Here is a 17556-nt window from a genome sequence, read left to right on the forward strand (position 1 = left end):
AGTTTTTTTTAAAAAATTGAACTTTTTTGGCGTCTTTCCTTTTTTTTCTCTGCACAAGTCGAGAGGGAGGCGATGGGCTGGATACAAGAGTAACGTGCTCGCTAATCATGTTAGGAAGGGTTATCAGACAGCGAGAGGGGAGAGAGAAAGACGGACAACAAGAGACCATGCATCGCATTTCCTAACTCAGAGATTATTTTTTTGCGGATTTCTCCCTCCCTCCTGGCGCATCCCATCCTGCAAAGTGCATATGCATAAATGGAGAGAGAGAATTATGAAGCGAATTGCAGCGAGCCGTGGAAATAATTTGGATGTGACTGGAGCCGCTTTCTCGTCTTCCTATCACTGCCGCCGCCGCCACCTCCAGCGCCCGGGTCCGGGAGTGTCCCTAAGGCAGCACACCAGCCCCGTCGGCGTCCCGCTGTCCCTGTCCGCCCCGCTCCTGTAATCCTTGCTGTGTGTGCGGGGTTATTTTTTTGTTGTTGATACATTATTCTCATTAAAGATGTCGGCTCCACTCGGGCCTCGGGGCCCTCGCCAGCCCGGCCCTGTTTCTCCTCATCCTCATCCGCCTATTCTTGCTTCACCGGCTCCTCCTTCCGCCGACATGTCCGGGATGCCGGACCTCAGCCACCTCACCGAGGAGGAGAGGAAGATCATCCTGGCCGTAATGGACAGGCAACGCCAGGAGGAAGAGAAGGAACAGTCAATGCTCAGGTAAGAACACCAGCATCACTATCACATTGTGCAAACAAAAAACAATTGTAAAGGCGGAATGCAAATGGTATAAGGAAAGGACAAACGTGTAGCCAACACGCCCAAAGACGCGGCCATGTAGAGACTGTTATTACTTGTAATATTTTACCTAGGAGCGGTGGGCTGGGTTTTCCCGGCCGCCATCTTCCGCCTGAAATTTCAGCACGAAGACTGTGCTCTGAGCTTTGAGTTGTTTCATTTTTAAATAAAGATTTCCAAGTAAAGCTGCTTGGGGTTTGGCTCTTTGAGTGTTTTTTTTGTGTTATGTTTTCAGAGACACGTCTTTGGGAATAGTGCTTCCAGTAATGTCAGCACTCTCCTTCGCTCTCCCTCTCTTTCCCTTTCCTCCTGCAAGAAGCCCTCGACCCCCAGGACTTAACACGCTGACCGTGCCGAGCTCCAGCCATGCTCGGTGTCGTGAGACAAGTCCAGTTACAGTGGCAGCGGCTTGGGACAGGGGTGCCTCGGGGGCCGAGAGTTTCAGAACCACAAAACGGTGGACAGCGCCCAGCAGCCGAGAGGCAGGCAGGCACGATTACAACCCACGGAGGCGTCTGAGCCTGAGCCAGAGCCAGAGCCACAACCGAGTACTCTGAGACTTAACAACAACCTTGTCCAGAGAGAGAGAGAGAGAGAGAGAGAGAAAGAGAAGGGGGGGGGGGGGAGGGAGAGTAATATAGAAATAAAGGCCACAGAGCATAAGGGGACGTGTCGGAAAGTGTAGAAAGGTATCAATAGTCATTTGAACCTTAATCAAGCTAAATGTTTCTATTACTGGTTATATCATTATTAAAGTAAGCTGAAACTCAAATAGAATATAGAGTCACCTGCAGCTGCTGGCTGAATAGTGTTAGTGCCATACTCCGCTGAACTGTTGCAGCGTATAATGTTTAAATTAATTCGCTTACTCTAAAATGCTGCTGTCTTCCTATTTGTTGTTCAGTCACGTAGTGCATTTACATTTGCTCGCAAATTCATATCATCATTATCTGTTCATTGTGATAAGAGTGGATTGCTTGTTCGTGGTGTTTTCTTTTAAATTTAAATTGCTGTTTCCAGTGTATTCTTTAATTATTTCGGTTGTAGATTCAGGAAATGCAAGAGGAATATGCAGTAGTAGTTACCTGTGACGATTCTACCTCCGTTCAGTCTCATGGCTTTTTAATGGCATAGTGTGTTGGGTGATCTTCCTTGTTTGAGTTGCAGAATGAGATCAAAGGCTGTACATTAGTGTATTTTATGTGAAGTTCTGAAGACATATTTACTTCCGGTGTTGTGTAAAGGCGACAGGTTTAAGAATTTTATACAGCTTTGAATTGGGTCTTATATCTGAACGAATGAAAAAAAATATTTGCACTGAGAACCAAGCATTTTGATATTCTCAAGAAATGTCAAGCTTTTGTTTTAGTATGTGTTTCATATTTTGATTATCTTATGTTAATTCTGCGTTGCATGGTACACATTAGTAGAATGCATTAATTGTGTGACATTTGATGAGTCATCAGATAAAAAGAAAGCAATGTAACAAAATATACAGTTTCTACTTCCCAGAAAAGAACACACTTCAAACCAGGATATTGTTTTTTGAAGGTGAAATGGTTATCTAAAACCTTGTAATTTCTTTATATTTTATTACATGAAGGAGAAAAAATAATGATATAACTGTGTATGCATTGAGAAATATTTTTTCCTTATTGCCAGATAAAATTGGTGTGGAACGTTATTTGTGGGAACTAACATTTTATATAGTGACATAGACACAATGCTACTGGTAGCGCTGTAAGGAATTTTACAACATGTATGCTTTGTATTTCTCTGTAAACATGCCCACATTTCTATAAATACATATGATGGAAGATAGAGTATATTAAAAAAAACACTTGAGCATTATTTGGTGTGTAATGTCTATGTGTCACCAAAGACTGATTCATAGGTTCAAATTCATGGATGGTGTATTTGTCATTGCCTAGAACTCCAGGGGTGTGTGAGCTGTTCATAATCCACATTATGAACATTATGCATTTTTATTTGAGCATTAATTCCACACATGCATGTATATGTATGTGCTTTTTCAGCAAGCTGAGCTCAGTCAATTTTTCTTGAGGTGATTTGACATGGAAGTTGATTGCCATGGCCTGCATTCTAATTACTGTTTTTTTGAGAAATACAAACTGGCCAGCTACAGCTAAGTCCCTTGCACAGACCATAAAGAGAAAGGAGGCAGACACGTGGCTGAAATATGTAAAGACAATTATTTGTTCATTTGATGACATTTGATTTTTTTTTGTTCAATCAAATTAGTTTCATTGGCTAAGATGCACTAAGTTAGAACATAATTTGAAAGCAGACATGGTTTGGATAGAAGCTGATGGCATTTTAAAACCATATATAGTAAATAGAGTGTATTTTTTCATAAATTTAATAAAATTTGTTTAGTAGCAGTTGTTTCTCAGTGATCAGGTCAAAATTTTGATAAATTTGTTGTTATTAAGCCCCAATTATTAATTCTTTAAGGCAGATATAATGGTAAATCAATGATGTAGAACTCATTGACATTTGCAGTATGATGGCATTTGCTGTTCTTGCAAAAATATTAGCAAAACAACCTCATAGGTTTTAATATATGTATATATTAAGAGAAAATAACATTTATGAGGGTGACTTCATGACTGTAATTTCATCCCTTGGTTTAGATGACTTTTATAAACAGCTCATGCCTCATTCTCATAGGTTACACCATCACCTGAACCACTTAATGGGATTACTGCCTTGTAATCACTCTAGATATCTGTTATTCTGTAAATAGTTTTCTGCCAACAATATTACTTCTCTTGCCATGTAAAATGTACTTTAATGATCTTGATCCATTTTCTGTTTCATTGAGGGTTATGGTTATCATATTTCACATATCCTGCTCTATCTATTTACAGAATACGAACATCACAGTAATCAAACACTATTTAGAATGTATAGAACTTTACATAGGGAATGAGAAAAAGACCACTTACTGCAATATATAGGAAAAATTGTGTAATTTTCTTTCCCTCCTCCTATTGTCAATTTTCTCACCATTTCTCAATGGAATTTACACTCAGTTCCTTGTTCAGCTATGCTTTCTCCTTATATGATAGCCACTGGAGGAGGAATTAGGATAAAAGAGTTATAGGAATAAAATCAGAATTATTTGTAAACCACCCAGAATTCTGGATTTAAACTGATGGCTCATGTAGTTATCCAATGGATTGTGAGTCATGAGGAGATCACAGATTCAGTGCATGGACTATGCTGAGTTAGCTGCTCTTCGCCGGTGTTAGGGGTGTCCTTCTGACAGGAAATGAAAATTATACAGAGTTTCCATTAGATCTGTATCAAACGGCCTTGACTGAGAATGTAATGCAAATATCAGGTGAGGAGAACATCTGAACTGTTCTGATGCTTGGGTTTCAATAGCTTGCCAAAATTCTCTTCCAGGGTTTTCATGTATATCCAGTAGCTGGGTAGGATGTTATTTTCTGGAAAAGGGAATGATATAAACTTTAATGAAAGAAAACTGATAAATGAACAGGGGACTGGTTGGTGAAATGGTTTAGAACACCCACACCAACTATAAGAACCTATAGAAGCCTGAGTCCACGGCACAAGGTTTCCCATAATGGATAGATTTTCTCTAAAAATAATGGTTCTGCTGACAGTGCTTACTGTTACCAATGTGCAAATTGATCTACAACTTTGACCAATCACACAAGCACATTTAAGTATGAAAATTATAAATTTGTTGTCCAAGTGTTGCTCCTTCACACACTTCTTGATTATATTTCAAGGACAGACTCATTATTTAAATATGTTGAATGGCATGATGTTACTGTAGTTGACCTGATGGATACAGGCTACATTCATCATGAAAGATCAGGGCATGTTCATTCAAGTGGACATATCTTTTCAATGGTGTAAGACATCTTAAATGCTGTCAACAACGTCTCAGGCACTGAAAATTACCTTTCAAGTGTGAGGCCTTATTCCTCTAGATTTTAATTATTGTTGCTTGTTTTAAATAGTGAAGTGACTTGAATAAACATTTTGTTTCATTCTTTTTCTTAATCCCTCCCCATCCAACCTTTCTTTGAATTGCAAGGCTTGAATTTTTCAGTTTTACCTGTTGAAAATCAATAAATGCCTCACAAGAAAAAATACTTTCTTCACCAATAAAGCACCATGTCAGCAATAAACATTAATCATGCAGAATTTAGATTTTGCTTTCAGAACGCTGCACATCATTTTTCAACTGTGTGATTGAGAAAGTGGGAGGAGTGGAAATGGGACTAAAAACAAATGGTGCACTTGATTATCTTGAAGACAGTAATGATTTTTTCAAAAAAAAAAGTAATTAAGGGAATGCCTAAACTAATCCATAATACTGCAGAGTTGCCATTCTTTTATTTAGTTACAAAACTACCTGTTGGATTTCTGAGCACTTCTGTCCGTGTAATTAAAAATATCCATTCTCAATACCTGGAGCAGTTCAATTGTCACTAACAGAAAAAAAATAACAAAAATAAAAAGAACAAAATGAAGAAGAGGAAGAGGCTACTCATGGATTTGTGCAGACAATAATGACAGGGATGATGTTGAAACAAGACCTGCATAGAAGTCCAGCATTGAGAACTCCACCACAGGCAATCCAGATTTCCAGCATATATTTCCAGAGGGTTTTGTAAATGATTTCCATGGCTTTGCAAACAAAATGAAAATTGAAAACGATTGAAAACTGATGCATTTTGACAACCAAAATTAATCAATTTTGCCAAACACTAACTATACCTGAAAAAAGCACCAAATTGAACCAAAGTAAATAAAGAAAATTGATTCGACATTGAATTCAATGCTGTCATATTTCCTGATTGAGACAATGCTTCGCTCATAACATTAAAACTAAAACAGATTTGCTATTACATATAGTATCTTTCTTTCTTGATGAAGTCTTGATGTCTAGATGTCCCTTGATTAGAATTTAAGGTAATTGAAAAAGGGAAGACATGCAAGCGTGATTTCTTGTTTTACTAATGTGCAATCAGATTTTCAAAAAGCAGGATATTTAAAGAAAGCTAATCACATCACTACTGTATTTAAAAATAAAAATATTTTGTCATTAGAATACACTGTTTTAATAAAATGGTGCAAATGAACACTTTTGGGAACTGAATGTCATTTGGAATTTGGATGCTTCTTAACAGCCAGGAACAATTTTACTCTGTTGTATGGATGGTTGTTGACACAAACCTCCAGTACAAATTTTTCAAAAATTTCTGTGAGCAGATGCATATCTAATGAACATTGGTGCTATTTGCTCAGCAGTCAGTAAAATCCGGTCCAATAAAATGCTAGTCAGAACAGTCACGAAATGAATGATATAAAGAATATCAACGAACTGGTTTTCTCGCTCCGGTTCTCGAGCACTCTTGGTTTGCATACATTGTCATTACCTTGAACTGCTTGATTATACATTAGGTAGTTTAAAGTGGAAGACTATTCTTTTGCCCTTTACTCTGTGCTTCATCAGAAACTGCACCAAAAAGACTGGGTAAATAATTATTGTTCCTAGTTCAAACAAATTTATCCATGCTTTGCTATAGTTCACATTTTCCCATTCACATTGCACCAATTTTCCCATTTTCAGGTTTAATCTTGCAAAATGATTAATAACAACATTAAAATGAAAAAAGTACACGTTCCCCAGCATTCTTTGGAAAGAATAAACCACCTTAATCCTTCCACCATCTCCACTGAGAGGTGTCACTGGGTGTGCAGTTTAAACTCATTCATGCTCATAATTAGATCATGCACACATTGGTTACTGGAGATTGCATGCTTGCTTCTTACAACTGATGAGTTTTGCCAAGAATCAGTTTTCATTGAGTTAGCAACTCTGAATCATTGTAAGTTGGAGTAAAGGAAGAACATTAAATACTCTCTTATTAGTACAGCTATTTAGTCTATGCTATGGTTCACATCTAAATAGAGAAACAGGAACAACTCACTTCTGGTTCCTGTAATCAAAAAGAAGCCTTAACCTTTGTAACAGTTTTCCTTTTAAGATGAACCTTAACTTTCGAACATCTATTTTGTATTAAGTGGGGCAAGTTCTTTATTTTTACTAACTAATATAATTAAGAAGATAATTCAGATGCTTTAGGTTCCTAAATATTTCAATATATATTAAATGTCAACTTTATTACCACTATAGTGACCCTGAGGAACAATATTACAGTGATGTTAATTATGGGAAGCATCATGGAGCAGCTCTGTTGTAAAGGACATTGAGAGATATGTTCAAGCCAGTTATAGCAAGTAATTATGTGTGGCGAAAAGGCACAGATCCTTGACAATTGATTTTAATACTATGGATACCAGAAATTTGAAATGGAGACTGAAAATACTGGAACCATTTAGTAAGTCAGGCAGTATCTATGGAGAAAGAAGTAGGATTAACATTTGGTCATTAATGAGAACAATTGGTACTATTGCTAAAGTCAGAGTACCTCCTTGCATCATGTTTTCCCGTTTTTTTGTGGTCTCTGAATAAGAATACTAATTGAAAAACTGTATTTTAGAGAATTTCTACCAAGAGGATAGATTAAAAATGTGTTAACACAAGAACTTGAAGAGTTCAGTAGGATAGTTTCATTCCTGTAAATATTAGTTTTTATTCCAGACTAGACTAATGCAATGTAGTATACTCAACAGTCTTCAAACCAGTTTCTGATTGTTGTGGGTCCTCAATATAATACAATCCCATATTTGTTATAGTTATAGTTCTAAATATGAAATTTAGAAATATGAAATATGAAATTTCACAAAAATATTGTAAACTTAATTAAAAATCACAGTGATGCATAAGGAAATACTTATGACACACTATTTTATGCAGAGTATGTAAAATTCTGCTTCTGATAAAGGGTTCTGAGTGTACTTGGTATAAGTGTCCCATGACTGAGGTGGAAAACGTTCAGTTAATTTCACTCTCTTTCATCTCTTTAATTTGCCCAAAATTTCATCAAAGCTGCGAAGGACTGGACTAGTTTGGGAGCCCTGCAGCCATCAATAGTGTTTGGTATATGATGGTGGGGTTTGGGAGATGGAGGTAGAGCACATCTTGTAATGATTTTTATCATGCCAGCCCAAACAATTTTCAAGTCAGGGGGATAGTTGGAAAAGGAAAACGTGACAAATGTATTGAAATGCCCAATCAGTCAGTAAGTTTGGTTCTTTAGTCAATCTATACTTTCTGGTAATGGAAACTACGTCTCCTTATTTACTCCATCAAAATGCCTCATAATCTTGTTAACCACTACTCTATTGTCTTTTAAACCTTCTGACTCCATAGAGATCATTTCCAGCTTCTCTAGTCTCTCAAAATAACCAAAGTTCATTTGCCCTATTTTTATTCCGTCTGCACCCATTCCTAGGCCTTGATATGCTTCCTACAGTGTCAGGCCCAGACATGGGTACAGTACTTCAGCTGAGGAAATTCAGTTGACAAAGCTATTGGCTTTTTCAGTGGTGCATTGCTGCCATATATTTTGCTTAATTTATGAAACTGAACTATGCAATCAGGGCTTTTATGGTGAGAAGCTATCAGTTATAATTTGCATTGTATGGGACTGATTTGATAAGTCATAAGTCACAAGCCAGAAGTGTGCTATGGTGAGTTGCACAACTAGAACATAAATTATATCCTACAGTTACTCATTACATCTTCTACGAATACCATGATAAGTAATTTTAGTGATGATAGTTGCTGTGAGTTTTAATTTTAAATCAGAACTAAAACATTGTAGTAATTGCAAACAGCAGTTGGACTTGGTACACTAAGTCTTTAAATAATACTGTGTTCTCCGTTGTAATGCAATTTCTGTGATCAGGAGTCCCTCAGTACTCTAAATATTTGAAACAGTTCCCGGCAGATACCACTGAGTAATTTTTTAAAGTTGAATTGATAGTATTCTGCAGCTGTACTCCATGTGGGGGTGGCACCAGTGTTGTGTGATGCTGTGGCCTTTGGGGGCTCTGAATCACCTTGTTCTAGAACAAAAGTCAGGCCTCATTTCTGGGTTTCCTGCAATGTTAGCATTGCTGAGAAATTTGAACCTGGTTTGTAGCAATAACGCCATTGTAATGAAAAAGATCTTTACCACTGTCCCTTGATTTACTGCAGCTCAGAATTGATGTAACATTTATACCTTACAGTTTTAAAATATTTTTCGTATCTTAAAGAATTTTTTTTATTGTGAGTGCTTTCCTACTTATTCTGAAAGATGTTTGCTTTGTTTGTTGGACTAAACCTATTTGAAGCTACCTTATGCTGTCATGCTTACCAAGTCTCCTCATTTGATGCTTGTGTATTTGGGGAAGGCTCCAAATTATTGTTGATTCTGTCATCCAAGCATATAAGAGAATGGGACTTACACCAAACATCTAAAAGACAAAGGTCCTTCAGCACACCTACTCCTGGTATACAATACCACTCTCTCCCTATTCTGCTTGTTGATCAAGTTCTATTACAAGGCCCTGGTCAATGTGAGTCACTTCCTATATCTTTGAAGATTCTTGTCAGTGAAGGCAGATATCAATGATGAAATTCACCACCATCTCTATTCACCAGCATGGCCTTCATCAAGCTGAGAGAAAGACCAGGACCTTGAACCTAGCACCAAGCTCATGATCTACTGATCAGCAGTGATCCCAGCCCTTTTTTTATGTGTCAGAGACTTGGCTAACTTATATGGACTTCAATGCACTGGAGAAGTATCATCACTGCAGAAGTACTAACACTGCCTTCACAAATCTTCCAAATCCACTGGGAGGGGATAGGTGAACCAATGTCAGTGTCCTTCTCCAGACCAACATTCCCAGCATTAAAGTATTGATTATGCTGAGTCAGCTGTGGTGGACAGGGCTTACACTACTGAAACAGGTGCTCACACTACTCTGAGCTCTATCACAGAAGGATAGGGAAAATGCCTAGATGCTAGCCTTTAAAGCTCATTAACTTGTGGGAATCCCTGGCCCCAAATTGCTCAAACTGATAAGATAAGATAAGATAAGATAAGATCTTTATTAGTCACATGTACATCGAAACACACAGTGAAATACATCTTTTGCGTAGTGATTTTGGGGGGCAGCCTGCAAGTGTTGCCACGCTTCCGGCGCCAACATAGCATGCCCATGACTTCCTAACCTGTACGTCTTTGGAATGTGGGAGGAAACCAGAGCACCCGGAGGAAACCCACACAGACACGGGGAGAACATACAAACTTCCTTACAGATAGTGGCCAGATTTGAAACTGGGTCGCAGGCACTGTAAAGCATTATGCTAACCACTATGCTACCATGCCTTCAGGAAGGCCCCTGGACTTTGAATCTCTGGGAGTACGTGGAGTCAAGATGTAAATAGTGTAAGTATTGCACAACAATCTAAACAATCCAACCACCCCCTGTCAAGCTCCACCTGTCCGACCTGTGGCAGAATCTGCTGATCCCGCACGGTATCCATTAGTCACCTCAGAACCCAGAGAACTGCAGTGGAAAGTCATCCTTGACTCAAGGGACTGCCTTAAACAGAGGTTGGATGGGAATACTCTCGGGAGACACAACTATTCAAATCATGTCTTCACTACACTGGAAAATCTCAGCATTGTATTTTTATTCCTTTTGTTGAAGGTCAAATTACATTGTGAGAATGCTGTGTAAGAATGGTTTCCCAGGAACCAAAAGCAGTACTAAATATCCTCCTTTAACATTTTCAGCTGTGCACATTCTACAATGGCCTTTCTACTTGGTTTTTAATAACAAGACAGTCCTTTCATCAGTGCATCCTTTTGTTCCACTGTGCCACAGCACGAGAAAGTTGCAATGCTCAAAATCAGGCATTAAGATAGTGGAATCAGAAGAGCAAGTTTAACAAAAAATGGAAAGAGCAACAAGTAAACGCAACAGGAAGTGTAAAAAGAAAACAGATGGAAGCAATAAGTAAATGAAGTAAAATAAAAGCAAAGGGGAAAGATTGAGGATATGAAATGTTTCTTCAGGTGTAGGGCTGACACTCTGATTGAAAATTTTACCCTTGAGATTTACCTGATATTGATAGCTTCGGTTAACCACTTAGTAATCTTTTTATAGAATTATACAGGAGCATTCAAAGAGCCACAAACCTGGATAGAGTACAGTGTACTTAATTCAAATGTGTTATGTTTGAATTATATACGTGTGGGGAGAACAAGGTTGACAAGTCCTTTTGAAAACAAAATAATTTTCTATGTAATTAAAATGGTGCTTCATTAAGGTATTTTTGTCATAATTCTATAGTTGAAATAGCTTAATCGTAAAGCTTTTAGTTTACAATAAAAATGTGTATATGATAAAAATAACAAATAAAACTAATAATATTCTGTACTAATAATTGTTAATCTGATATTAATAACACTAAGTAGGAATAAAAAGAGGGTAACTTTCGAAGATGGTTCTAGGTTATGCCATTTCCATTCCTGTCATATGCAGTATTTTACTCATCACCTTTTCTTGAAGTACTGGCTGGGTATCAATTTAGAGTGAGACAATTGCTCTCTGAGTTAAGCTCATACTGGAAGGTGCTACTCCAGCGCAGTGTTCAAACCTAATGTACGGTTGGATGTTTATTCCTTTGAATTCTCATTTGTATCTTTGGATGGACATTTAACACCCTGAAAACCTGTGATCTCACTTCATCTTCACAACTGTGACAAAGCGTGATTCTTGCTTGCTGGTGACCTTGGAGCCTGACTTGTCAGCTTTCCCAGTTTAAACAGTTTGTGTATTTTGGCAGTAACTGGGATTGCTGCTGAGATTTCTATTGGCTGATAGTGATATGGAGAGGTTGTGAAAAAGGGGCCCAGGTAGCTAGCCATTGGACATTGAAGATAGAAGGCCTTACAAAATGTTAGCCTCTTGCTTTAGAGCTACCAGTTGGGTGTCTACTGAGAGAGATAATGAGACAGCCATCCATCTGCGGTCATAACCAGTCCTACAACAGACCTTGGAAGTAGTGGGCTCCCACCTCCAGTTCTGCTGCTGATGATCTTTTCCAATTTGGATGCATTCTAAATTCACTTATTAGCACATGAATTTTCATGAACCATTCAAACTTGAGTTTGCTTCCAACAGACTTGAATTATTAAGGTCCAGAAATGTGGGTGCACAGGGTGGTAGTGGTCACACTCCCTGTACCTGACTTTGGAGCTTTCTAGATGTAGAACTTGGAGCCTTGTTATAACATGACATCTGAGCTTGCTAACTAAGTAGTGTGCAATATCAGGTCGTTCCTTGGGATGGTCAGGTAAGTGGGAGTGGGCTTGAGAAGCTGGGCCAGAGAGTCAAGAGAAGAGGCTGGAGAAGGAAGACATGGGGAGCTACGCTTGAGAGAGGAGACTGGGAGCCCCAGGGTGAAAAAGGAGACTGCGGTTGAAAATCTGGAGTTAAGGGCAGGACTGGATTTGGGGTTTAGGGTGGTAACATGAAGCCAAGAAGCTCACTCTTGCTGATCAAGGGTTCACATTCCAAATGCAAGTGAGCCAAAAGTTTGATTCACCAATAATGCAGAGGGGTCCTCAAATAGGCATTAGATCCTTTATTTCAGGTAAAAGTGGACGGATGCCCATGTTCCCTTTTTTTCACTGGGCCAGATGGCATGTCGATGGTCTGTTAATAGTTTATGTTTCTTGTATGACATTTGAGAGGCTTAGTGAGAGAGTGGGCACCAAAAGTAAAGGTCCAGGTTGGCAACATATATAGATTGTAGATTCTGCAGCAGGGAAACAGGTTATTCTGACCAACTGGACCATAGTCGTACTTATACTTCAAATAAGCTTCTTCATTTTCTAGTCATCTCTTCACACCCTGTTCCCATCCACCTAATTAATGTGTGCATGCCTCTCTTTAAATGTCAGTGGAATGACATCCAATTTACAGTAGATTAACTAGACTAACTGGTCTCTGCTGATGTTTATCTAATAGCAAATCTAATCCAAAGAAACTGAATGGCTACTTGAGGACTGAGCTGATGTTGTAAGAATGCAAAATAAGGAGCACGGGAAGGCCCGTTTGTCCCCTGGGGCCTGACCTGCCATTAAAGATCGTGGCTAATCTTCTATCTCAACACTATTTTCCCACCCTAACCCCATATCCTTTGATTCTTCCAATATCCAAAAATCCAATGATCTCAGTTTTGAATGCAGTAACGACTGAACCTCTGCAACCCTCCAGACCAGAGAATTCCAAAGATTCACCATCGTTTTAGTGAATATATTTCTCATTTTAGTCCTAAATGACTTTGTCTTTATTTTGCAGCTTGACCCCTATTTCTAGACTCCTTAGCCGGGGAAACATTCTGCGTGACTACCCTATTGAGCTCACTAAGTAATTGGTATCTTACATCCTTTTGAAATGCTTCTTGAGGGCAAAGAAATGCATGACTGTGATATTAGTAGCATCTAATCGATAGAGCAACCAAAACTTGTGCAAAAGGTACAAGCAATTTTCAGTGCTACTAATGATCTGAAAGGTTGCCTTCCAAATGCAATGAAAGAGGTGAATCTGCCTGAGGGCAAAGAACTCAGTTATATTAGAAATAGTAAGGGATGCCACTGGCTATCATTAAACTCTTGAAAAGATGGAAAAACAGGATGCTGACAGATCATATGTTGATAATGCAAAAGGAATATAAAGACAAGGAAGTAAGAAAACTGAAATTGAGTGCCAATTTTACCGATGTCTTCTGAGTCCAACCTGTCAAATTGTTTTGGAAATCAAAGGCTTAGAAGAAGGGTTTACTCTGGCCTTTGGTCATAATGTTGGCATATGGTTGACTTGGAAATTCCAGTACTCTTGGTCAGGAAGTGCCATTTGTGGTAGATCAGCCACAATCTTATTTTGAATCATGGGCTTGTACCTCTGCGTAATCCCTTACAAATAAAGTATTTTGAAATATTTCCGAGAGGCACAATGAAGCTGGTTCAAAATTCATGTTATTACTTTTATCTTTTCCTTTGTACCAATTTTCTTATCTAACGAAAGCCTTTAATATATTGGGGTAGAAATTCACCTTTGACTGTGAACACTTTACAGGTATAGGGGTCTATGGGTCTACTTAGTAGGTATTACTTAACTCTATTGTACTCCGCTCCCAAGATTTGGTTGCCCCAATTGGCCAGTACTATAATGTCCATTTACTGCCAGTGACAGAAGTTGAATTTCTATCTTGTTGAATTTTCTAAGCACTTAAGTGAACCTGAAAATTTGTTCTTTATTTTTTAATCCTTAAGAAGCACAACATTATGAAATTTATTCATTATTTGAATATCATGCTTGGGTGAGAAAAAAGTAGTTTACATTATTGGAAGCAAAATTCTTCACAGATTATTGATGTTTTGAAGAATCATGAATTGGCAAGGTGATAGGTTCAGCACTAACATCTAAGAAATGGGTTCAAATTCAATGCAAGTTGACAGAATGAATGCTTCCTGTTTCCTGGCTGTGAAAGTCCCAAGTGGAATTAGCACAAGCACTATCAATTGCAGTGGGCATCAGCCCCTTTCTCCAATTCAGTACCAATTGATAATCTTACTCTCAGGACATAAGGAAGAAAATAAAGGAAAATGGTGCAAGAGAAATATTCTCTGAGATTAGGCAGAAAATGTATTTTTAGAGCAGGACTGAGGGATCCTTGAAGTATTGTTCCTGATGCTGATGGTTTCTACTCCCATGAGTTAGACAAAATCAAATACTTCCACTGTTTCATTACTTTTATTCTTTTGAGGAATGTGGCCATTGGTGGTAAGACTAGCATTTGTTGCCATCTGTAATTGCCTCTGAGAAGGTGATGGTGAGCTGCTCTCTTGGATCTCTTCAGTCCGTATGCTAAAGATTCCTGTACACTGATATTAAGGAAGGACTTCCAGGATCTTGACTCAATAGTCAGCAATATATTTCCAGGTCATGATAATATATGAGTTGGAGGGGAACTTGCTGGTGGTGTGATGCCACGCACTTATCATTTTTGATGGTAAAGATCAGATTTGAAATAAGCTGTTGAATAAACCTATACGATTTGCTGGTGTGCATCTTGGAGATGGTACCACTCAAAAAGGTGATACCAAGTAGAACCTAACTACTTGATTCAATCCCAAATGGTTCAGTGTGATAAAAAACAACATATCCTCAGGCTCAGGTTGGCTCAGCTTGACACCAGTTGATGCTCTATACCCTGTTACTGCGCAAGTGGTCTACTGTAAGGTAGTTTCTCTCAAGGAGTGAGTGTACCTAGCCAGGCAATTGGAACAGATGCAACTGAAAGAAGAGATCAGAGGAGCTGTCACTTGTCCTCAGAAGGTCTCTGGGATGGACAGCAGGTAACTGACTAGAAGAGGAGAGGGAGAAGAAGGAAACATGCTTGAAGATTTTGCATGAGGATCAAGCATGAAAACTTGGACATATACAGGGGCCTGCAGAACTGGGTTGAGTGGGTGTGTGCTGTGTGCGCAGGATGACATTCTCAACAATAGCATGATTGAACTCATAGTATTTACTGCGAAGGTCAGGTATAAAAAAAGATTGTAAATTTCTGGGCTTGGGTTGGGTTCAGAGTGTTCTGTTGTAATATTATTCCGTCCAGATCACTATTACCATACACAATGGCTCACCAGTAATCAAGGAAGTGAATGCTCAATGTGGTGGAAGGAATATCAATCAAATGATCTGTTTTGTTGAAGATGATGTTGAGCTTCTGTAATGTTGAATGGAACTGCTCTCATCCAGCCAAGTATTTTACTGCACTCTTGATTTTTGCCATCTAAATACTGGAAAGGCTTTGAGAGTTGGACTTAATGGTGACTGAACAGATCTCATTGGAAACATACATCACTCTGTTTTTGTAGTCCCCTCACAACATAACTTCTGATTCATTGTGTGCAACACCAGAAGATTTGTGAGTAATATATTGAAAACATTGCTTCTAGCAAGTAGTTTGTTTATCACAGATTTGTGTTCTACATTGGTGCAATGCCAACTAAACACATGCTTCAGAACTGCACTTAGAGGATTAAAATTAGATATTCAGGAAAGAACAAAAGTGCAGATTCTACAAAGCAAGCAGAAAAGATGGGGGGTGGGGAGATAAACTTCCAGCAACTTATTGCCAAGATCATTAAAAAATAAATAATCAAATGTAAGAAGCCAGCTACACCTTTTAATAACCTACATGTTGAAGCACTTAGATTGTTCTACGTATTATAGGAAATTGTTTCATCAGTTTTTAATATTGAAAATAAGGCTTTTTTTAAGAGTAGTTGATTCACTTATCTTTTTTCACATTACTATTATCAAACTGATATATAAAATTGTCTTAAGCATTAAATTTTCTTCATCACTGCCTGTTTGTAATAGAAAAGCTTGGAATTGTTGATTAGATCCCATAATGTACAACAGGTGCTTTTTGTGGCTTTGTAATCTACTTTCTTTTTGCTATGAGTATTTTCTTTATATGATGATATTGTGCCAATTTCCATATGTAATCACTGAATACTTTTCTTTGACCTATTTTGAATTTATCTTTAAGTTCTTTAATAAGAAATTTCAGTTATTTTATTTTTTAATAAGGTTGAAGACTGGATTTTTATTCCTGAGCATGTACATGCAGCTCCCAAACCTGCCATCTGCATACATAGATATGATACAATTTTGTTATGAGGGTGATTTGATTCATGGGGACAATTTTCATTTGTTGGCTTACTGTGGATGATGAAAAATTGGACAATGGGAGATTTTTTTGAACCTACCATCCACTGGATACCCAAAGTCTACCTGACTCAATTATTGAGATATCCTCAGGCTTGGCTGCCAGTGCTCTTACTGAAGTTGATGGTAGCCTAATTAAAAAATATGATAAATCAAGTTGTAATTTGACTTAGGTATGAGCAGAGTATAGGCTATATTTATTATGGATATCAGTGAGAAAGGTATGGTTGAATATATTAATGTCATTACATGACAGGGGAAGGAGAACATGTAGGGCAGAAACATTGATGTCAATCTGTTGGACCAAGGGCCTGTTTTTGTACTGTGAATTCTGTTTTAATTGATACTTAGTGTGGAACTACAGTAGGCACTGCTTTTTGATTGGCAAAGAGGCCATGATTATCCGCCTGTACCCAGTAACACATTGTCAGCTACTGATTATCTCTCTCTTTTTTAAAATTTAACTTGTGCTTGTTCACTGCAAGAGGAGTTGTTCCACTCAAATGGGAATGGTTTGGGATTTTCGCTAAGCCGCTAGCCCAGTTCAATGTCTCTTTTCTCAACATACTTTCTGCCCCTTCGGATTTTTCCAGTGTAGATTTGCACATATGCAGCTTTGAATGAATGAATGAATGACTCCTTGATTATCAACAGACTGCCATTTTTACTTGTTGCTGTGGCAAAATTAATAAAGGCTGCTTGAACAGAATAACTTCTTTTTGTTAAGTTGCTAAGCAGAATAATGTCCACACATGAATTCAAGTTGACCAGAAAGACAGGTTTTATTGTTTGTTCTACTTGGGAGTTAACAATCTTGCTTAGCATGGAACACTGACTCACTCTGTCATTCAGACAAATATTAGCTAAGCATTAAACTTCCCACAGAGGATGATTATCATGAACTGCTTCCTGTTTCCTAACAGACCAAATCATGTGGTATGCTGACATGTTCATTTTAACAGTATTCAGGAACTGCAA

General features: G+C 38.2%; 1 protein-coding gene across 2 annotated transcripts in view; it reads left to right on the forward strand.

Moving 5' to 3' along the window:
- Nucleotides 1-267: 267 nt before the first annotated feature.
- rims2a (regulating synaptic membrane exocytosis 2a) overlaps nt 268-17556 on the forward strand; it is an 830253-nt gene continuing 812964 nt past the window's right edge. For both annotated transcript variants that reach the window (XM_052023914.1, XM_052023913.1), the window contains exon 1: nt 268-717. In XM_052023914.1, coding sequence (XP_051879874.1) covers nt 506-717 — 212 coding nt within the window. In that variant the 5' untranslated portion in view covers nt 268-505. The remainder of the gene's footprint in view (nt 718-17556) is intronic.

The sequence above is a fragment of the Pristis pectinata genome, chromosome 9 (genome assembly GCF_009764475.1).
Source record: "Pristis pectinata isolate sPriPec2 chromosome 9, sPriPec2.1.pri, whole genome shotgun sequence".
NCBI lineage: Eukaryota > Metazoa > Chordata > Chondrichthyes > Rhinopristiformes > Pristidae > Pristis > Pristis pectinata.